The sequence below is a fragment of the Gopherus flavomarginatus genome, chromosome 2 (genome assembly GCF_025201925.1).
Source record: "Gopherus flavomarginatus isolate rGopFla2 chromosome 2, rGopFla2.mat.asm, whole genome shotgun sequence".
Classification (NCBI taxonomy): domain Eukaryota; kingdom Metazoa; phylum Chordata; order Testudines; family Testudinidae; genus Gopherus; species Gopherus flavomarginatus.
This window is the reverse complement of record NC_066618.1, coordinates 165,801,304-165,823,919: the sequence shown is the minus strand read 5'-3', so window position 1 is coordinate 165,823,919 and position 22,616 is coordinate 165,801,304. Positions and strand designations below refer to the sequence as shown.

The 22,616-nt window shown below is 48.7% G+C and overlaps 2 protein-coding genes across 2 annotated transcripts; both read left to right on the top strand.

The window, feature by feature from the left end:
* The first annotated feature begins 3,000 nt into the window (after nt 1–3,000).
* On the top strand, nt 3,001–9,063 carry LOC127044682 (nucleoplasmin-like). The gene is made up of 6 exons (XM_050939758.1): nt 3,001–3,067; nt 4,318–4,400; nt 5,186–5,305; nt 7,016–7,109; nt 7,737–7,816; nt 8,965–9,063. Exons 1-6 carry the CDS (start codon nt 3,001–3,003, stop codon nt 9,061–9,063), a joined length of 543 nt encoding a protein of 180 aa, XP_050795715.1.
* Nucleotides 9,064–10,214: 1,151 nt separating this feature from the next.
* GOT1L1 (glutamic-oxaloacetic transaminase 1 like 1) lies at nt 10,215–21,283 on the top strand. Its single transcript, XM_050940201.1, has 9 exons — nt 10,215–10,326; nt 12,165–12,346; nt 17,012–17,135; nt 17,788–17,900; nt 18,046–18,138; nt 18,245–18,395; nt 19,063–19,228; nt 20,094–20,236; nt 21,108–21,283. Exons 1-9 carry the CDS (start codon nt 10,215–10,217, stop codon nt 21,281–21,283), a joined length of 1,260 nt encoding a protein of 419 aa, XP_050796158.1.
* Nucleotides 21,284–22,616: the final 1,333 nt, after the last annotated feature.

Genomic DNA, 22,616 nt, shown 5'->3' with positions numbered 1-22,616 from the left:
AAAGGACAGCATGATGGATAGATGTGTTTGAAACAACATGATCAAAGAAGAATACAGCCCCAATAAGTCCAGAGGCTGTACTTCAATATGTCAGTAGGGATGAGTAATCTGTCCTGTAACTGTATAAAAGTAGGTCCTGGAGTGCGCATCTTTGTCCAGCCTAGGGGCAGTGGAGTGTCCCACCACTGACTTAGCTGTGTCTGTTGCCAGGGAGCACATATTCGTAGTATGCCCTGTAGAGTCTATAGGAAACTATTACAGTGCTTTGTTTGACAATAAACCCGGCTTGGTTTCCTTCGTACCTTACTAGAGTCTGTGGTCTTTGGGGGTTCTCTTAGGGTTTGTTGTGTCAGCTATCTGTGCAGAACCAGGGCAGCACACAGAGGGAACATGTGCGCAGCCGACTGTTGTCACTGAACAAGAGCAGAGCACCACATCGGTAGCTACTGAGAACAAGCCCTTCATTTTTTTGATTCTATAGTTAGTCTAGGCAGCTCAAAAGGAACATCTCCCCTTTTAAGAAAGCAATGCAGAGATTCCCAGCACCACCTAATGGCACAAGGGAAGAACGCCAACACACCAAACATGGGAGTTTTAATAGAGAACCAACTGGACTGATCTGTGAATTCTAATGTGGATAATGAGGGGTGTTTGTTTTTTTAAAATTGTCATTGTTTCTTGGCATATTTTATTTTTAATATTTTGTGAGTTTGAAATTGGCAAACAACAAATACAAAGAATTAGAACAGGTTCAATTTTATTTTTAGTTTTAAGCTCAAATATTCAGATTCACCTGTTTTTCCCTCTTTACTCAATTCAATGGATCTGCAGAGTTCCTGAGGTGTTATTAAGAATCACCTTTACTGACTCATTTAGAAACAGCTGCTAATAATTTATCCCCTAAACCTGATCATGAGCTTCAGAATGTAAGAAACCTCACCAGCTCTCTAAGGGCCTAATCCTCAACCTGTGTCCCTCGGTGTCACTCCACTGAAACCAATGAAGTGATGCTGATTGACACCAGCTGAGGATCTGAACCTATCACAACTGCAATAATAAAACTTCTTAGCAAGCCCCCAAGGATCAAAGCAATGCCTGTGAATTTCTGGCATCAGAATGAGGAGGCTGAGAAAGCTCTTTAGAGACATAGGTGAAATAAATCACCCTGCAATGTGTGTCAGTTCTGTTCATTATTTATTATAATAGAGATGTTCTAGCTGTTTTAGAAGCTGCTGCTGGGATCTGATCCAAAGCCTAAGGAAGTCAGTGGAAAGATTACCATTGACTTCAGTGGGGTTTGTGTCGGGCCCCTGTGTCATTGCAAACATTTATGCATATGCTTAACTTTATGTACTCTGAGCTGTTCCATTTACTTCAGTCGAATGACTTGGCTGTGTGCAGCTAATCATGCGCATAAGCATTTGCAGGAGCCAGGCCTCAGTTTCTAATCAAAATACACATACTGGGAGGGGCTAGGGTATAGGGTGACCATATGTCCTGTTTTGGCTGGGATAGTCCCTTTTAAGGCCTGTCCCGGCCATCCCAGCTCTTTTGGCAAAAGTGGGCATTCCTCCCATTTGCTCTTGCCAACTTGATCAGCTGGTAAAAGCAAATGGGAGAAATGCCCACTTTTGTCAAAGTGGTGTGTGGGGAGTGAGTGGCAGAGCTGGGGCAGGGGGCAGGCACACAGCAACACCAGCCCCAGCCTCGTGGGGGAGGGGGGCCGGCTGTGCTCAGGGGAGCAACCCAGGCCAACCCTGCATGAGGATGGGGGGCCCTTGAGGGAGGTCTTAGGCTAGCCCCACACAGTGCCCCATTTTTCCTTTGGGAAATATAGTCACCCTACTGCCCTAAAGTCTCTAATTTTAATTACTGTTTGCTAGTTCTCAATCATCACCTAGATGTGGTGAGAATCTCCTCCTGCTGCACTAGAGTAAGGAATGCTGGTGAGCTACGTATAATGAATTTCACCCTTGGACAGGTGCACTCACAGAGGGTGTGTTTTTCATCTGCATTTCCTGTTGCTCTTCTGTTTGGAGAGCTCCCCATCTCACCTACCCTTCATTTGTAAGTGGCACAGGACAGGCCTGCTCTTTCCCCCCCCTTACTTTACAGCTTAAGAGGGGAGCTAATCTTGATTGTGAGCATATTGCTGGTGCAAGTCTTTTACAAACTCAGGGTTTAGAGAATACTTTCCATCCTAATTCTGACTTAATGTCAGAGGATGAAATCCATGTGGTTATATGTGTCTGATATTCTCAATTTGTCCTAGTTTTTCTCTTCCTTTAGTAGTTGAATTTCCAGCACCTGAACTGGGCTTCCCCCTAGTCAGTTAGAGTAACTTGGATTCACTAGCTCTGGCTAGTGTCATGATGGGAGGGTGTAAAGTGCAATGTAAGTGCTGAGCAGTATTCTAGAGGCTGTAGAAATGCTCATAGGTTCTGGGCATGTGAGTCCATGTTAAGAAAGTGAACCCAACCTCTTCTGTTAAATCTGTTGCCTTTAGTTCCCCTGAAGATCTCCATTACCAATCTGGCCTGTGAAAGGGAGGAGTTGTTCTCTTCAGTGTCCTTACTTTTCAGATCTCCCTGCTTAATACAGGTTTGTAAAATCATGATGAAAGCTTTACTAGCCCAAGCAGAGCAAACTACTTGTTCATCCTGACCAAGGTGATTGGGATGGGGACTGGGAGGGGATTTTATTATTAGAAAAATATAAAATGGTAAGAATAGTGTCTCAAGCTGAATCTTTATTACAGAAGCATAAGCAAACTATTTCTTAAAAACATTCTAATGTAAAAAAAAATCTCTGTCCTACTCCTCACTGGCTCTGTGACTTCAGTGCAATATAATAAACTCGAAGAGGTTCAGTTGCTTATTTTTCTTCTTTCTTTCCTTCCTGCTCTTGGTTTGGTAACAAAAAGATGCATTTTGCTCCCTCTGCCATGTTTATTCCTGCAGGATCTGTTTGTTGCCCAGGTGGAGTGAGTTCTTGAGCAGAATGAGTTCATCTCTCCTGCTCTCTAGTCCGCGTTCTGAAGAAGAGAAACCCATTGCTGTCTTGTGGGGTAAGAAGACAACTGCTGAGGGGTGAACAAGATAACATATTCCCTGGTTCACAAAGCCATTTGTGTGGCTGGTATCTGCTAGCAAAAGGGATGATGTATTGATGGACAGCAGATGGGCTTACTTGTGAAGGGCTTGCAGAAATCCTGCTACAGGATGATATAATAGAAGGGATGGGTGTGAATTTTCCCCACCATAAGGGCAGTGGATAATTTCCATATAATAGCATAGACTGCATTTCCCTCTTCTAAGAGGGGCCTGGGCCCTACCATGCCACTTTGTGATCAGAGTGGGACATGCCTTCCCCTCTAGCCTCTAAGCAAACTACCCATCTGTGCTGAAGAAAAGAGCGCCAGCCCCTGCGATTAGACGTGAGCAGTGCATGTGCAGTCATGCTACCAATATAAGTCATTTTCTCCCTCCCTGCTCTCCCACATCGCATTTCCTTTCTTCAAGTCTCCAAGCAGTGTGCTGTATTGGCTTGGTGTCTCTTGTTGACTTACTGTCTAAGTACGTGTTTAGCTGCTCCTTGAACTGTACTGGCCTCCTGAGGATTCAGTTTTAGCCCTGCCTCTAACTGCTGTACAGTGCTTCTGGCATCCAGAGCACTTAGCTTCCCAGGATCAGTGCTGCTAATTTCATTCCAGCTTCTTAAATACAGCCTTAAATCTTACTTGTTTTCTTTGGCTTCAGCTGAATGAAATGAGGAAAACCAAAGCACTGGGTGTGCATGATGTCCTCATTAAGCTCTTGACTTGCATTTCTATGTATGACGATCCATTAGGATTGCAACCACTAGGGAGCAGAATACAAAGAGCTACTGAATATTTCCAATACCTCAGCTTCTATTTTGCAAGCTGGGGTATTGGGAGTACAGCCCCATACAGAGTCCATAACCTTTCACAGCAGAGTTAGAGGCGAACCTCATGCCACACGACAAAATATCTGCTGATAGGCTCCAGTCCAGCCAAACCATAGTGCTGGATGCAGGGGTTATTGGGCGGATTTCTCTGGTCTGTGTTCTGCATAAGGTCAAGTTAGATGAACACAATGGTTCCTTCTGGCCTTAAAGTTTCTGCCCATGGGAAATGCCTGTGTATGTGTCCAACCTGTGGCACGTGTGCATTCTGGTACTAGAGGGGTTTCTTTGCTCTAGAATTTCCATTGGCAGTTGCAATTTTTCTTCTTGCATCTTGCAGGGTTTGTTTGGGGCAGTAATGCCCCCACAAATCCAGCTGTGTTTTTCCCATAGGCTGTGAGCTGAACACCAGCACCAGGAGGTGCGTGGTGATGGAAGAAGATGACTTCTTGGAACACCTGGTCTTATTGAAAACAGTAAGCAATGTAACTTGTTGGGGATCCCTCTGACAGATAGGGCTTGTCTGCACACCAACTTGCACCAGTTTGGTTAAATCAATTTACTTAAACTGGTGCAAACCCCTGAGTGGATGCTCTCATCTCAGATAGAGGGGTTTATTTTTGTTTAATTTAAGCCTGTTCCCAGCTATTTAGCTAAACTAAGAAGTCGCTCTCATACTGAGATTGGAGAGGCCACCTGGGGATTGGTTGCATCAGTTTAACGACATTGGTTGAAATTCCTGCCTTGGGTTAAACTCTCCCGTGTAGACAAGGCTTTAGGGTCACTCTGAAAGGAGCAGCGCTGGGTGGGGAGCTCTGCTGACCTCTCAAGCATTCATGGCCTTGATCCTAAGTCCGGCAAAGGTGTTATGCTCTGAAAGGTGTCATCCCTTTCCTGGGTCTCTTCAGGTCAGGGTGAAAGCATCCTGGGGAGGTAGCAATCCTGGGGGAGATGTGTTCCCACTGCCCAGGCTGAAGAGAGGGTGTCAGTCCCCAGGACTGTTGATCTGGCATCTTTAATCACCCTCAAATCCCAAGCAAATGTTTAAATAACTTGAAACACTGCCTGGGTGTGGCATGTTGGAGGGGGACTGGCTCAGTGAATGTGGGGGTCGGTGCAGCCTTTTGCCAGTTGGCAGATGGGGGATGGCACTGACCCTGCTCAGAGCACACTGAAGCTGGCAGGGAGGCAGGCTCTTTGCATGGAGATTAGTCCACAGCAAACCCAGCTCATGAGGATCTGTTTTGTTCCGTCACTGCAGATCTGTCTCAGTGCAGAGGCCAAGGATGAACCGCATGTGGTGGCAGTAGCTTCAAAAAACACCTACGGTGACAACAGGCCAGTGCCCATCGCTTCACTGAGGCTCTCTGTCCTACCCATGGTAACTCCCCAGGGAAACCTGCTGCATTAAACCAAGAGATTGACAAGGCAACCCCCAGAACAGTCTCTGCTCAGCAAGCAACTAATCTGGGGGAATTAGTGTGTGCACGTGACCTCTCGGATGAAAGAGTGGGTTGCTTCTCTCTCCATTGCCTGGCATAGCTTTCCACTGTATACGTTATGGCCCATCCATCCTCAGACAAAATGTTATCAACCCAGCTATAGTGATTGAGAGCCAGTGGGGCATGGTGGTTAGCACTCAGGCTAGGAGCATCTCAGCTCTAGTGGTGATTCCCTGTAGCCCTGGTCAAGTCACTTAGTCCGCATTTGGGACTGAGCATCCTACGGGAGCTACCACCTCTGAAAGTCAGGCTCTGAGCAAGCTTTCCCCATGTGCAAAGCAAAGAAGTTACTTGTCCCACAAAGTTGCTGTGCAGGTTAATTTGTGAATGTTCCTCTCCCATTGTGCAGACCAACATGCATGGTAGAGACAATCTCTGGTCTGTTATGCAGGAGGTCAGACCAGAGGCTCACAAATAGTCTCTTCAGGCCTCAGGATTTAAAACCACCCAGAGAGTAGAAAGAGAGAAATCCAGAGACAAATCAAAGCTTAAAATTAAGAAGTGCATCCCTGTAAATAGGACACAGCCTGATCTGGACTAGAAACACCAGTTTTTGTTTTACTCATGGACACAAAGGCAACGCTGGCCCTGATATAACAAAGGCCTGGGCTAGTGTTCAGAGAAAGTCCCAAAGAAGAGCAGAGTTACTATCTCCCATCCTCTTGTCCTGCTTCGCTTCTCTGATCAGTCTCTGAAATCGGATGTATTGTAGTTGGCTGGCTGGGTTGTATTTGGAAATCACTAGAGATTTTCCCAGCCCATGATGAGAGTAAGGAGCTATAGACATTTTGCTGTCTAACGAGACCCAAAGTACCAAGCAGATGCTTGGAACTTTGCACAAAGTTCAGTGAAAGGTAATTTTGTTTTTGGAATAAAAACATCTCTGCGCAATAAGTTACTTGATTGTTTAGCAACCACTCAAATACACATCTGCTACAAGCTGTCACCCATGGACCGGAGTCCTTATGCTAAAGAGTTACACTGGAATTCAGAGAACACCTGGCCAGGAGAAAAAGCAGGTCTGCAATCCCACGTCTTCCTGCCCTGCTCCCCATATCTGCCCTTGACGAGTTAAATACGTGTAACTTATCTGTGTTCTTATGAAGACAAAAATTAATACATTGACTAACTCAGCCAGGAAAACAAACTCTGAGCCTGATCCAGTCACCTGGCAGTATCTGTGGGGTTCTGAAAGCGTAGTCTCTGTGCTGTGCATTTTTAGTGACGTGTGTGGCATCAGTGCATCATCCGCACCTAATGTGCTGTGTTTGTGTGTGAGTGGGGAGCGGAAGGGTCTGCCTCCAAACTTTGCCCTCGGTTACACCTGTGCAACCCCACTGATGTCAGTGCAGCTGTGGGTGTAACTGATGGCAGAGCATGGCTTGAGCATCTGCAGGTGCTTCTTAAAGAATGTGTTCTGAGCTGGGGGGTGTCCATGCAAAGTCCATCTGCTCTGGAATGCCCCCACCACCTGGCTTTGCTTCCACTCACAGGGAGGCTGTAGGCTTCATGTGTCGCTCTTTAGCCAGATTCTTTCTTCTCAATATTTCAGTGATTCTGGTTTTTTTTTTTAAATTGTTTGGTTTCAGATCAGTCTTGATGGCTTTGAATTTATCCCTCCTGTTGCCTTTGAATTAAAGTCTGGGACTGGGCCGGTTTATCTTAATGGACAACATCTAATCTGTGAGTAAAACTGGTCCTCTGGTATCTGTAATGAACTGAAGTGACAGCACTGCTTAAATGGAGGGAGTGTTTGTTTGGGGAGTCAAATCACAGCACTGGGAGCCAGGCCTCCTGGAATCTAGTCTCACCTCTGACACTGACTTGGTCTGTGGCCTTGGGGAAGTCACTGTGTCTCCCTGAGCTTTGTAATCTGTGATGCAGAGAGAAGAATGGCCTAGCAGAGGTGTTGAGACTTGATCTGTTCATCTTTGTGAAGTGCTCTGGAGGTACCATGAAAAGGAAATGATCCATGAAAGTCTGCAGCTCTCCCCACTCTTCTGCTGCTATCCTCTTTCGTTGGCTGTAGCTTTCCCTTTTCCTCTTCCTCCACTGTCCATCTTCCTGGCACAGAATTCTCAGTGTGGTTCTCTGTGGGGGGTACACAATGTATTGCTTGAGCTGCAAATGTTGCAACCAAACCTAAGGTCTCCTTGTGTGCATAATAGGGGATTGGCTACATTCACCCGCTTTTTGTGAATGACCTGAAGTACTTTAGTGTGCTGTGCATGGGAGAAGCCAAAGAAACAACGGACATTGGCGGTGGAGGTTTTTGTTGCCTATAACCTTGCAATTCTCCCTTCTTTCCAGTGGAAGATGATGCGGAATACGAAGCCAGAGGAGGATGGCTAGCAGAGGAGTCATTATCTTCAGCTGTTGAAGAAAATACAGTAACAAAATTTAATTCTAGCCAACTTTTGTTATTTTTTCCTCTTATTTACACCAATATCCCAGCTTTTCAAAGTAGTTGTAACCTCTTTCCAAGAACTTGCTGTTTGTTCTCATTCCAATCTGCGACACTCTGATCAACACTTTTTTTTTTCTTCTTTTTCTTTTTTCATGCAACAGCACTAAGGAGAAGCTGTAAATCTCTTGGATTCCATGGACAGGTCATCAAAATGACAGACTTCTGCTCTAGCAACAGCTTCTAACATTGTGCAATATGTTGCTTTTAGATGGCTAACCTCTTTGGTCTCTTTCCTGTTTGGTTGCATGCTGTTAGGTCTCTGAAATGTTTGCTCCAGGTGTAATGGTCCAGTCAAGCCTCTCTCCAGTGTGTTTAATGCCTTTCTACTACGGCAGCAATAGATCCATGGGACAGGATGTGCCAGTGATTCATGGAAATCTAAGATTGGGGAAGGGTCAACTAGGTTCCATCTAATACAGGATTATTCCTATAACAGCTTCTCATGCTGTGTCCAGTCCACTTCTTAACTATCCCAAATGACTGGACGTCCAGCACTGGGCTTAGGAGAGATCTCATGGTGGGGGGAAACACTCTGCATTTCCCCTTGCCTCCTAGTTGTGCCCCTTTGTACCCTCTAAACAATGGGCCATGGCTAGTCATTCTACTGGAACCGCTCACCATTTTGGAACGCTCCAGCTACGTTGTCCTACCAGCTGCTGGCTTCCTTTGGGTGCTGATTGGAATGTTAGAAGAGCCATGCCTGACTTTTCCAAAGTTCCCATTTATTCCTCAAAATAAGCTGCTGTCTTTCCAAAAGGTCTCAGCAAAGCAGGCACGCATTGGGTGCTGAGCTCCTCCTGAGAATCTGGCCCTTCAATCAGGGCAGGTTCTAGAGGAGGTGTTAAATGGTTAGGGCAGGGCAAAGAGCCCAGCGTGGTGGGAGGCACTCCTGCATTGGTCTGGGCAGGCACCCAACCCAACGGTCCTCTTCTAGCTCTCCCATTTTGGGGGTCGTGTGGCTGGAGGCCTGGATGCATCAGTATCCTTCGCCTGCCTTGCTTCTGAGCTGGCTCATGTGTCATGGCCTTGCTGAAGAGCAAGTTCTGCCTTAATGCTCTGCTTTCTTCCCAGGACAGGTCTGCTGAAGCAGTCCAGCCCCCTGCTGCAGTGTGTGTGGAGTGTACCAGCAGGACTCTGCCCCTGGAAACTTCAGACTCTAAGCCAGGCTGAACCACCCTGGCATAGTTTAACTCTGTTGTGGTAAAACTGCTACATCTCCTCACCTCCAGTGGCCTCTTCTTTCATTTATTAAACTTCCTTTGTTCCTTAAATGGCTCTGTTTTGGAATGTGTCCCACTGTGCTACCACCCAGCAACCTTCAATTGCCTGGACCTTCCCTTAGTCAGCAGCAAGGAGACTGTACCCCTCCAAGACCCAGTGAGGAGGATGGGATCTGCAAGGCGCTAGGTGTGGCTGGGATGGGGTAGAATCCTCCTTAAACTGCAAGAACGTCATACTGCATCTCCGCTAGGGGTGTGAGAGGAGCTGGGTCCAGTAGGGAAGAAAGTTTCTTGCTTCCCCTGGTCATATGTTGAAAGGAGACCCTGATGCTCTGTCATCACCCCCTCTCCCTTCTGTTCCAGGGGCACTCAGCAGCACTCCTGCTTTACATGCCTTTCTTCATGGCCAGGCCCAATTTCCAGTGATACCATAGCCACTGTGACTTAAATGCACCGTCAATACTTCAGCTGCCTAATGCCTCTCCTTCGAACTTGTGCTTTCTTTAATATCTGCTTCCCTATTCAGAATAGTCCAGAGGCCAGTGGATGGGACACTCACTTGAAAGGTGACAGAGCCCATTCAAATCCCTTCTCCCCCACAGGAGAAGGGGGGACTTGAACTGGGGGTCTCCCATAGCCTGGTGGATAGGGGACTCACCCATACTAACAGTTATAGGGAGCTGTACCTCCTCCCTTCCCTGGCTGTTTCGTCTGAACTTGTCTGAGGGTCCAGATCTGGTAGGCGGCCGAACACCCATTTTCCTGGCTTGTGACTTGCTTTGGGGCGGAGGTGGGAGGCAGGAGTCTGGCACCTAGCAGGCTGCAGCGGCGCACACGCTCAAAGGGAAAAACATAGGTGCTGCGTGAGTTGATGCAGCAGTCGAGCAGATCGGTGGATCACAGAGGTACCTAACACTGGGACTTCGGGGGCAGGATCGCACCCGCAACGCTTACCGGGCAGCTGTTTCCTGGGCAACGCCTGTGTCAACATTCCATTCCCTGGCAGAGCCTGGGGATCTCCTGGGGGCAGCTGAGAGGCCCTTTGGGTGCAAGCAAAGGATCAGAGTGAACCCTGCAGGGTCCTCCTGCCTATGCTGGGCCATGGCCACTCTCTCTCTCTTCCTTGACGTCCCACTCACCAGGGAAGTGAACTGGCTCCTGGATGCCTACCGGGAGGATCCATCCCCTGACAAAGTGTACCTTGACCACAGGGGTAGGTCCTGCTGGTTGGGTGCCATGCACTCTGGGCTGCACTCTTTTCCCCACCAGGGACAGGATGTTGTCTGACTGCAGGGGAGCCTAAAACGTGGGTCTGTGTTCAACATTCACCACTCCAGTCCTCTTTCAAGGGCATTGTAAATTCCAGCTCAAGAAGGCATAACCATGCTAGCTATGATCAAGCTGCTATGCACAGCAGTGTGACCGGCAGCAGGGGTGAGCTGCCCCTCATCTTATGCTTGGGCCAACTAGCCTCTCATGCTGCTGTGGCCACGTTCTTTTTTTAACACGTTAGCTTGAGAGCTAGGAACTACCCAGCTCGCAGGGTAGACAGACCTTGAGTAAGAATTCCAGCCCCTTACAGCTGGAAATAAATCCTGTCGTGGAAGTCTGGGTTTATTTTCTCTTTGCTGGGGCTGGATCACTTTTTCTCACTTTACCAAACAAAAGGGGTGAAAACCTGACCCTGTTGAAATCAGTGGGAGTTTTGCTGTTGACTTTAAGGAGATTCAGGATTTCGTGCATGGTATGTTAACAACCAAAGTGACAAACCTCCCCAGGGGGTGTCGCCCTTCTCACCATCACCAGACAGAATGACAGTAAAGAGGAGTCATGAAGTGAAATAGATCCCATCTCACACTCAGCAAAGCAGTACAGAGTGAAGGCAGCAGCGATGAAGCAAAGGTACAGATGGGGTAGAGAGGCAGTGCAGGAAGGTGACTTCTTGTACAGCCCCTTGTGTGACTACCACTAGGCTGTAAGGATTGCAAATGTCTCTGGCAGGTAGAGTGGTCACAGCTGGTTTTCTTCTGTTAAAGAAAAAGCCCCCTTAAAAATGCAATGAAATAAGTTATTGCTTGTAGAGCTGTGGAGTCCTGCATGTGAGGAGCCACCAGGCACCTGCTGCTGGTCATGTCTTCTGCTGTGGGTACCTTCAGGGCCAGCTTTATGCCTATTCCACCAATTCCCTTGAACCAGGCCCTGTGCCTAAGAGGGCCACACCCAATGAAAATCCCTTCCCTGGCTAGAGGGATTCCCTTTTTAATTTTTACTCACCCAGCGGCGCTCCGGGTCTTTGGTGGCACTTAGGCGGCAGGTCCTTCAGTGCTGCCGAAGACCCGGAGTGAGTGAAGAACCCACTGCCAAAATGGCACCGAAGACTCGGAGCACCACTCGGTAAGTACAAGCCCCATGTGTTTTTTTACATCTTTTTTTTTTTTTGTCATCCTTTCTGGGGCCCCGGCGAAACTGCTCGAATTAGGCCCCTCACTTCCTAAAGCCGGCCTTGGGTACCTGGTCCTGCTGTCTCTGCAGCCACTGCCAGTTGGCTACTACTAGTGCAATCAGGCATTAGCCAGGGGTGCCTGGGCACACAAAGCATGGTACCTGCAGGTTGGGAGTTGAGGTTCCTTAGTACATCTCTGGGGAAAAAGAGAAGCTGGAACCGCTGCTGTCTCCGTACCTTCTCAAGGGCTACGCAAAGGCCATGAGTCTCCTGTGCTGCAGACATGCACCTCCCAGCAGCAGTCGTGTCACATAGAATTTGACTTAAAGGAAAGGATTTCTTAAAAACTAGCAAACAGTGTGTGTCTGGGACAAAGGTGACACCATGGGTGCTGAGGTCAGGGAGCTGGGGTGTAGCACAGATGATATGGGCCTTTGTATCCCTAGGTAGGTCACCAGCAGTTTGAACCAGGGCTTTTTGTGTCACACCATCCTCGGTAACTGGCAGTAACAGCAAGAGGCTGTTCTCCTCCCAGGGCCTGGCCATTAGAAGGGATGGTGATGCACATGTCACCCCTGGGCAGCTTGGCCCACTCTTTCTTCTTGCAGACTGCCAGACTGAAATGGGCAAAGCGTGGGTCTGCCCAACCGTGAGACAGACCCTGCTGCAGATCGTCAACGACCCAACCCTGGACCATGAGTACCTTCCAGTGCTGGGGTTCCCCGAGTTCACCAGGGCAGCTACCGAGCTGGCGCTTGGCAGGGAGAGCCGTGCTGTGATTGAGAACAGGGTATGGACTCTGTAAGCTGCTGCTGGATGCTGAAATCTTTGAGTTTGGAAAGACCCCACCCCCAAGAGAAACCACACAGCTCTCCCCTACCCTCAACAGGCAGGCAAATCCCATGGATCCCTATTACACCTCCTGAGCCCCTGCTCAGTGCTTCTCATGGTAACTTGTGGCTACTTCAAGCCTTTAGGAACCAGTCTGCCCTATCTATCCCTGTCCCCTCTCTCTTAGGGCCAGTCCATGCACAGTTTTTGTACCACTCTAATTCTCAGTGAGTAACCAATACGGTTACAGCCCTACAGCTCCCTAGACTGGGTGCAGTTATACTGTGCAATGGCAGATCTGGCTGGAGCTACCATAGAGCATGGCAACAAATCTGCTGGTGAGCATTGCCTGTTCCCACTACTAGCTGCATACCTGTGCCTTAGACACCAGCCCCAGTAACCCAGATGCGACCCTTTAATACAACTGTTGGTTTCCTGATTCCTAAGCCCTCTGTCTAGCCAATAGCCAAGTTGCCTCCAGGAAAATAGCCACTGAGCTGTCATCTCCAGGTGGCTTTCCATGGACTTTAAAGACCCCAGGGCATTTTTTGTAAGACCTGGGGAGCGGGGAGTGCCAGTGTGCAATTGGACAGAATGTCCACTTTCTAACTGTGGTCTATGTAGCTATCATCCTTGAAGGCTGGCCTTCTGGTGGTGATGCTGGCCTAGCCCTCCAGCGATCTGGGTTTGATTTCCAGCTCTGTCCCAGACTACCTGAGAAAAGTTATTGCATCATTCTGTGCCTTAATTCCCAGTCTGTAAAATGGGCCGGTAATCCTGCTGTATCTGTGTAGACTGTAAGGTCTGCAGAGGCAGGTCTGTCTCTTGTACCTAGCACAATGGGGCTTTCAGGCACTACCAGACTGCCCTTGCTAAGGAAAAGGTCTCTGTGTTTCAATGGTGTATAAAAATGATTATTCTGAGTTATCTACTGTTTTAAGAACACCTCTCCTAGACTCTAGGCCCATTGACACAATTCGAAAACTCATAGAGTTACTCATAGACTCTAGGACTGGAAGGGACCTCGAGAGGTCATCGAGTTCAGTCCCCTGCCCTCATGGCAGGACTAAATACTGTCTAGACCATCCCTCATAGATATTTATCTAACCTACTCTTAAATATCTCCAGAGATGGAGATTCCACAACCTCCCTAGGCAATTTATTCCAGTGTTTAACTACCCTGACAGTTAGGAACTTTTTCCTAATGTCCAACCTAAATCTCCCTTGCTGCAGTTTAAGCCCATTGCTTCTTATCCTATCCTTAGAAGCTAAAGTGAACAAGTTTTCTCCCTCCTCCTAATGACACCCTTTTAGATACCTGAAAACTGCTATCATATCCCCTCTCAGTCTTCTCTTTTCCAAACTAAACAAACCCAATTCTTTCAGCCTTCCTTCATAGGTCATGTTCTCAAGACCTTTAATCATTCTTGTTGCTCTTCTCTGGACCTTCTCCAATTTCTCCACATCTTTCTTGAAATGCGGTGCCCAGAACTGGACACAATACTCCAGTTGAGGCCTAACCAGCGCAGAGTAGAGCGGAAGATTGACTTCTTGTGTCTTGTTTACAACACACCTGTTAATGCATCCCAGAATGACGTTTGCTTTTTTTTGAAACAGTATCACACCGTTGACTCATATTTAGCTTGTGGTCCACTATAACCCCTAGATTTCTTTCTGCCATACTCCTTCCTAGACAGTCTCTTCCCATTGTGTATGTGTGAAACTGATTGTTCCTTCCTAAGTGGAGCACTTTGCATTTGTCTTTATTAAACTTCATCCGGTTTACCTCAGACCAGTTCTCCAATTTGTCCAGATCATTTTGAATTTTGACCCTGTCCTCCAAAGCAGTTGCAATCCCTCCCAATTTGGTATCGTCTGCAAACTTAAAAAGCGTACTTTCTATGCCAACATCTAAGTTGTTGATGAAGATATTGAACAGAGCCAGTCCCAAAACAGACCCCTGCGGAACCCCACTTGTTATACCTTTCCAGCAGGATTGGGAACCATTAATAACTACTCTCTGAGTACAGTTATCCAGCCAGTTATGCACCCACCTTATAGTAGCCCCATCTAAATTGTATTTGCCTAGTTAATCGATAAGGATATCATGTGAGACTGTATTAAATGCCTTACTAAAGTCTAGGTATACCACATCCACCGCTTCTCCCTTATCCACATGACTCGTTATCCTATTAAAGAAAGCTATCAGATTGGTTTGACACGATTTGTTTTTTACAAATCCATGCTGGCTATTCCCTATCACCTTACCACCTTCCAAGTGTTTGCAGATGATTTCCTTAATTACTTGTTCCATTATCTTCCCTGGCACAGAAGTTAAACTAACTGGTCTGTAGTTTCCTGGGTTGTTTTTATTTCCCTTTTTATAGATGGGCACTATATTTGCCCTTTTCCAGTCTTCTGGAATCTCTTCCGTCTCCCATGACATTCCAAAGATAATAGCTAGAGGCTCAGATACCTCCTCTATTAACTCCTTGAGTATTCTAGGATGCATTTCATCAGGCCCTGGTGACTTGCAGGCATCTAACTTTTCTAAGTGATTTTTAACTTGCTCTTTTTTTATTTTATCTTCTAAACCTACACCCTTCCCATAAGCATTCACTATGTTAGACATTCCTTCAGACTTCTCAGTGAAGACCGAAACAAAGAAGTCATTAAGCATCTCTGCCATTTCCAAGTTTCCTGTTACTGTTTCTCCCTCCTCACTGAGCAGTGGGCCTACTCTGTCCTTGGTCTTCCTCTTGCTTCTAATGTATTGATAAAAAGTCTTCTTGTTTCCCTTTATTCCCATAGCTATTCCCATGAGTTTGAGCTCATTTTGTGCCTTTGCCTTTCTAATCTTGCCCCTGCATTCCTGTGTTGTTTGCCTATAGTCATCCTCTGTAATCTGACCTAGTTTCCATTTTTTATATGACTTCTTTTTATTTTGTAGGTCACGCAAGATCTCGTGGTTAAGCCAAGGTGGTCTTTTGCCACATTTTCTATCTTTCCTACCCAGCGGAATAGCTTGCTTTTGGGCCCTTAATAGTGTCCCTTTGAAAAACTGCCAACTCTCCTCAGTTGTTTTTCCCCTCAGTCTTGATTCCCATGGAACCTTACCTATCAGCTCTCTGAGCTTACCAAAATCCACCTTCCTGAAAACCATTGTCTCTATTTTGCTGTATTCCCTTCTACCCTTCCTTAGAATTGCAAACTCTGTGATTTCATGATCACTTTCATCCAAGCTGCCTTCTACTTTCAAATTATCAATGAGTTCCTCCCTATTTGTTAAAATCAAGTCTAGAACAGCTTCCCCCCAGTAGCTTTTTCAGCCTTCTGAAATAAAAAGTTGTCTGCAATGCAGTCCAAGAACTTATTGGATAGTCTGTGCCCCACAGTGTTATTTTCCCAACATATATCTGGCTAGTTGAAGTCCCCCATCACCACCAAGTCTTGGGCTTTGGATGATTTTGTTAGTTGTTTAAAAAAAGCCTCATCCACCTCTTCCACCTGGTTAGGTGGCCTGTAGTAGACTCCTAGCACGACATCACCCTTGTTTTTTACCCCTTTTAGCCTAACCTAGAGACTCTCAACACTTCCGTCTCCTATGTCCATCTCCACCTCAGTCCAAGTGTGTACATTTTTAATATATAAGGCAACGCCTCCTCCCTTTTTCCCCTGTCTGTCATTCCTGAGCAAACTATACCCATCCACACCAACATTCCAATCGTGTATTATCCCACCAAGTTTCAGTGATGCCAACAATGTCATAGTTGTGCTTATTTATTAGCACTTCCAGTTCTTCCTGCTTATTACCCATACTTCTCGCATTTGTATATAGGCATCTAAGATACTGGTTTGATCTTGACTCCCAATTTTGTCCTGACCTTCCTTTCTCTCTGCCATTATAGCCCACGCGCCCTCTTGTTTCCGACTCATCTCCCAGGTCTTCATGTTCCCCACTTACCTGTGGGCTTTGCTCACCTGTCCCCGTCGAACCTAGTTTAAAGCCCTCCTCGCTAGGTTAGCCAGTCTGTGTGCAAATAGGGTCTTTCCCCTCTTCGAAAGGTGAACGCCATCTCTGCCTAGCAGTCCTTCCTCGAATAGCACACAGATTCCTACAAAATCAGTTCTCATTGGAAAATCTCACTCCAATGGAGAGGAAAAATAACATTGAAAATCATGGAAAATTTTGTGACACTATTTCTCCCCCTTTCTGCTGTCTGTCTCCTTTGTGAAGGGGCCTCGGGGTGAGAGATGCTCTAAGGACAGAAGCTGCCAGCCAGGGTAGGGCTTTTCTGTCTAGTTTGGCTTTCTGGTGGAGGATTTACATTGTCCCTGATGAATTGCAGAAACAGGGTTCGGTGTACTGTGTGAGGTGGAGGTAGTGTCCAGAGTAGGCTAGTTTGAATGCGGGGGCCCATGTACAAAGGGATATTCTTCCAAGCCCTTTGCAGCACTGCAGCCTCACAGGTGCTGTCATTATAGCTCGTCTCTTGCAGGTATTTCCAACAATGCCTTGTTCTGGGGGGACCATGTTCTAGTTTACTAGAGTTGCAGCAGCCCTGAGATGTTGGCCTGGCAGCAGATGTTAAAGATGACTCTCTCTTGTCTCCATGCAAGTCAGGCAGGTGGCATTCACACAGTAGGAGGGACGGGAGCTGTTCGAATTGGAGCCGAATTCCTATGGCGCTGGTACAACACAAGTAGTCCGACTCCCATAGCAGTTTATATTGCCTTCCCGCAGTGGGGTAAGTGATGTGTGCTTGAGCACTGGTTTCAGTATTGCTCTATATGTGATACAGGGAGGCGGCAGCACCTTGATGGGAAAGGCCAGTTCAGTAACAGGGTGAGCACAGGGTGGTCGTGTGATAAAGGAAAACCAAAGGGCATTTAACTGCAACAGCAGCTCTGAAATGCAACAGAACTCTCAGTGTGTCTAACGACCAGGTACAGTGTGGGCAGCCTCATGCCTCTCTGCTGAGCCTGCTGGTGGGTTAGTCGTGGTTTGTAACCCCCAAGATGTGGGGTGTAGCTCGGACAATCCCAAGGGGTACTGCTCTCCCAGCTGTTTTAAGCCTGGGAGCGGGTGATATTTTGGTGTGTACAGCAATCCTGCTCAGCATTAAGCATTTGGCTGGGATCCCCCTGATTTTCCCACACCTATTGCTTTTCTCCACCTTGCTCACCAGCAGTTTGAATGGAGCCCCTGGGGGCGTTAGCTCTTCACATGAGAACGACACTATGAAGAAATCACAGGGTCACTGCTGTGTTCCGGGTAACAGCTTCTAACTCTTGGAGTACAGTTAGCACCATGAGAGATCTCATCAACTATTTCCAGGGCTAGTACCCAATTCCTGTCCACTACCCCCCTGCTCACCTGCATGGTTTATGTCCCCGCAGACAGCCTCCGGTGTATATTCCAAGATGTTGGCTTTACAGAGATCCAGCCCTACCATTACTGGGACACTGTGAAGCTGGCTGTAGCCGTAGAAGGATTCCTGGAGGTGCTGGAGGTATGGAGCTGGCTGGAGCTTTGCCAGGTGCCTCTTGTCTTAAACCCAAGTCTATTCATGTCTCACAGCTGACCAATGGCTGCCCGGCCAGACTGCTAACAGCAGGCAGCCCGTGCTGGCAGCTCAGGCTTTCTCTTGATTTCAGAGTGCCCCGGGCTGCTCCATAGTTGTGCTGCATGCTCCTGAGGAAACCGGCCTGACTCCCAAGCAGTGGGAAAAAGTTGCCAGGGTCATGGGGGTAAGTCTGAGAGCAAAGGCTTTTCTCCAGCTCCTGTTGCCACTGGCCCTGCCTGCCACGCTGGACAGAGTCTCACTGTGTGCTCCATTCCCTGCTATGTCCCCAGAGGAAGCGCCTCTTTCCCTTCTTTGATGTCCCGGCTCAGGGGCTGGCCTCTGGAGACCTGGACAGAGACGCCTGGGCTCTGCGACACTTTGTGGCCCAAGGGTTTGAGCTCTTCTGTGCCCAGTCCTTCTCGAAAACCTTTGGCTTATACGGTGAGTCCCTGGGCTCACCGCCTCATGTGTAGAGGGTCCGAGGGAGAGCTGGGAGGGGAGGCGGAAGGGAAACCTTGACTTTCTGAAGCAGAGTGTTTAATTTGGGCGGCTTCTCCCTGCCACTCTCCTTGTGTGGCCTCAGCCACCTGCTAAGAGCTTCCTGAGGCCAGGGTTCAGGAACACAGGATGGTCCCGGGGGGCTCGCATCTCCTGTCCCTCAGGGTGATGCCAGCAAGGGCCAGCCTCATCCTGTTCGAAGGGCGCAGCTACAACATAGCTGGGAGGGTGGATGGCAGTGGATGGCAACATACCCTGGCCGGCTGCACAAGCCAGTGCGCCCCCGAAAGGGTCAGGGTGGGCCTGTGCAGCCCAGGCGGCAGTGTGCTCACCGTAGCTGGAATACACCTAGTCCCGGTAGGTGGGTACCTGCCCTAAGATAATGCCGGACCCCCGAGCAGGCACTAGGTGTTTGCTGCAGGAAGTGGAAAGGACACCTGGAGACTGCAGGGAACAAAACTCAATGAACTGGCTCCCTCCCCACAGCAGGGGTGGTGGGAGTGGGAAGGGCAAAGCCTGGGGTAGAGCTGGCTCAGGGGATAAAAAGGGGCCCTTTGCATGTAGGGGGATGTCCGTCCGTCCTGCCATACTGCTCTTGTCGCCTGGGCAGATGAGCGGGTGGGGAACCTGATCGTGGTGGCGAGGGACAATGAGACGCTGGTGAGAATCCGTTCCCAGCTGGAGAAGCAAGTGATGGGAACTTGGGCCACTCCTGCCAGTTTGGGAGCCCGGGTCATCGCCACGGTGCTGAACAACCCGACCTTGTTGAACAAGTGGTAAGGGGGAGAGTGAGTGACTGCTGCGGCGCTGTGTGCACTAGGCCGGATAATCCACACATGGTTAACACTTTCCGGCAGGACACGAGGGTTACAGCCTTAGGCGCGCCCAGGGCCCCTTTCATTCTAGAGCAGCCCACAGTGCTTTTCAAATTGCAGCCAGCTCTGGGGTGCGGGGGAGGAGACACTGGGGGAAAAACCCTCAAAGGGCAAGCCTGATCTGCAGTGCCCCCTCTGGCCAAGTATGGTGCAGATAAAATCTGCCTCAGTTTCCCCTTCACTCAGGCTCCCTTAAAAAGCCCACACAGCTCAGATATTCAAGGCATGCCCCCTACTGGGGTCCAGTTTATTACATGCTATACAAAGCCTTTCAAAATAGAATGCAGTGCCCAGCTGGCCATCTCCTCCTCCTGGAGCGTCTGCCTTCCTTCCGCCATCTCGTGCTTCAAGCCCGGGCTTCCCTCCTGGCACCTTTTCCCTGCTGCCACAGGGCCCTTCTGGGGACTTCTTACTTTCTACAGGGTCTGCAGGCATATGCACCCTCCTTTGCAGCTGTCTCCCCCTTTATAAGACTCAGGTACCTTCCTTAAGCCCCATTGGGCTGCTGGTAATCAGTCTGGGTGCCTGAACCCTGCTTCCTTTCTTGCAGGGGCCAGTCACTCTGTGACAAACCCCTTCTGTGACTAAAAGGGCCATGTGATCATTGCTGTCTACCCAGAGCAGCCAGGACCTGCCTCACTGGACCCAGACAGGTCATGTGAGCTGGGGTTGGGGAGCTCAGGAAGGGCCCCCCTAGCCCAGTGAAGCCATTAGCCCCTTGGAAGGGGAAGTGAGATCCCCATAACCGTCCCACTGCTCTCTGCAGGAAACAGAGTCTCCGGATGCTGGCGGAGAAGATCATGCTGATACGGGAGAAGCTGAAGGAGAAGCTGCGGATCCTGGGTACGCCTGGCTGCTGGGACCACCTCACAGCCCAGTCAGGGACGCGCAGCTTCACCGGGCTGCTCTGTAAGTACCCGTCCTGCCCCTCCTCCACGCTGCGCCTGGAAAGCCAGAGTCCTGGGCAACAATTTGAACCTTGCTGCTGTGGCAGTGAGCCAGGGCACTGGAAAGGCATTTCATCCTCAGAAGCTGGGCAGCAGCTTGTCCTTGCTCCTGGTGGGCCATGACTCAGTCCAGCTTTTGCCCTTCTGTCACCTTTTGATTGGGGTGTAAGGGAGAGGTAATACCTTTGAGTGATTTGAACTGCTGCACTCCTTGAGTGGTTTCAGAGTAGAAGCCGTGTTAGAGGAGTACTTGTGCCACCTTAGAGACTAACACATTTAATTGAGCATAAGCTTTTGTGCATCCCACTTCATCGCATGGTTCTTTTGCTCTCTGGTCCTCACTGGACACCCAGCTCTCACCTGTGGCTCCAAATAGCTGTAAGTATGCGACAGCGGCCACACCCCGGTAAGCTGCGTCGGCAGGTGGGCTAAACCAGGGGAGGGTAACCAGAAGTGTGGAAACTGACGGTGATTTAGGGATTGCCCTCCAAAGTATACGAAGACTGTTCTGGTAGCCAAGGTGAAGGAGACCATATATTGGTCCAACGGTGTGAAAAGCAATGTCTTGTAGAAGGCTAAATGGGGCACTACAGAAGTCATGGCTATCCACTGCAGCTAATGCCTCACATCTGCAATGGTTGCCCACACCCACTCTCCATGCCCCTGGGAAGGAGGGCAGTATTTCTAGTCCCATTTAACAGGGAAACTGAGGCACCAGGACTTGCCTAGAACCCTTGACTCCTGTCTCCTGTCCTGTTCTTAGATCACTCGGCCCCATCCCTGCTTTGGGCTCGGGATTGTAGGTGACTGATGAGTCTTGTGTCTTCTGCTAGCATCCCAGGTGGCTTTCCTAGAGAAGCACAAACACATCTATCTTCTCGGGAACGGCCAGGTCAGTGTCTGCAGCATCAACTCACACAACCTGGACTACGTGGCCCAGAGCATCAACGAGGCTGTAAGCAGCACGGAGGGCAGGGCACAGGGCCTGAGCTGGGCGGAGATGGAGTGAGAGCGTCGTGACTCGCACAGCCACATGTGGTTTTCAGTACTGAAAGTGCTTGGTGCGCAGACAGCCCTGGGAGCACAGTGCCTGCCTGCCGTGGCTCTGCTCCCAGGGGAGCTATGCTGATTGAATAAAGACGAGTGAGAATATTGACTCTTTGCCTTGTTCCAGCCCTACTGTCCTCGCCTCTCAGAGAACTTCCCAGGCATTAACAGGGGGGCCAGAGGCATCGAGACAGGAAGTCACTTGCCCAGAGTCACCCAGCAGCTCAGTGCCAGGCCTGAGAAAAGAGCCCGAGTCCTGCCCTCTGAGTCGGTGGATGGGTGTAATGAGGGGCTGGTTTGTTACTCCATCCCTCCTCCTGTGCTCGGGCTCCCTGGGCAGCTCTGCCCACCCTCACCTGAATTATTCTGTCCCTTTGTTCGCTGCAGCCCCCCATGCTAATCCCCAAACCAAAAGGAATCTCTGCTTCCCTTGCCCAGTCAGCTGGCGAAGAGCACGTAGCCAGGCAGATGCACAAGAGAGGAGAGGTAATTCAGGCACTTCCAGCCGCACTCCAAAAGGTAGCAGTTACTGCTGGATAGGGTTATTAGCAGTGATTAATGTCTCACTGGGAAGTGTCGCTGCCTTGTGATTAGCACAGGCAGCGCAGAGACTGGCTCCTCAGGAAGCAGCCCAGCCTCCTCACCAATCCCCGCAGCTGTTCAGAGAGTGTGGCTGGATCGGTCCTCTTCCCTCGCTGAGGACTTGCGGGTGAGACCAGACGAGACCGGAGGTATCATAAACAGATAAGAAAAGTTAATAGCACAGAAGTACTTTATATCTCTTTGACTGTAAAGGGTTAACAAGTTCAGTAAGCCTGTCTGTCACCTGACCAGAGGACCAATCAGGGGACAGGATACTTTCAAATCTTGAGGGAGGGAAGTTTGTGCTGTGCTGTTAGTTTTGGTGGTTGTTCACTCTGGGGGCTCAGAGGGAGCAGACGTGCAACCAGGTTTCTCTCCAATCTCCCTGATACAGTTTCTTATAGATCCAGAATAGTGAGTACTAGGTAGATAAGGCGAGTTAGGCTTATGTTTGTTTTCTTTATTTGCAAATGTGTATTTGGTTGGAAGAAGTTCAAATGTGTATTTGGCTGGGAGGAGTTCAAATTGGTATTTTGCTGAAAAGATTTTAATTTGTACTTGTATACTTAGGCTGGGAGGGTATTCCCAGTGTCTATAGCTGAAAGACCCTGTACCTATTCCATTTTTTTTTAATTTACAAAGATAATTTTTACTGTTTGTTTTTCTTTCTTTAATTAAAAGCTTTTCTTGTTTAAGAACGTGATTGTTCTTTT

Excerpts from the sequence above, each read along its gene's own strand:
- GOT1L1 (XM_050940201.1), top strand. The coding sequence starts at position 10,215 with ATGGCCACTCTCTCTCTCTTCCTTGACGTCCCACTCACCAGGGAAGTG. Across the intron at positions 17,901-18,045 it reads GATTCCTGGAGGTGCTGGAG|AGTGCCCCGGGCTGCTCCAT; the intron begins GTATGGAGCTGG and ends TCTTGATTTCAG. Across the intron at positions 19,229-20,093 it reads CCGACCTTGTTGAACAAGTG|GAAACAGAGTCTCCGGATGC; the intron begins GTAAGGGGGAGA and ends TGCTCTCTGCAG.
- LOC127044682 (XM_050939758.1), top strand. The coding sequence starts at position 3,001 with ATGAGTTCATCTCTCCTGCTCTCTAGTCCGCGTTCTGAAGAAGAGAAA. Across the intron at positions 4,401-5,185 it reads ACCTGGTCTTATTGAAAACA|ATCTGTCTCAGTGCAGAGGC; the intron begins GTAAGCAATGTA and ends CCGTCACTGCAG. Across the intron at positions 7,817-8,964 it reads CAGCTGTTGAAGAAAATACA|GACAGGTCTGCTGAAGCAGT; the intron begins GTAACAAAATTT and ends CTTTCTTCCCAG.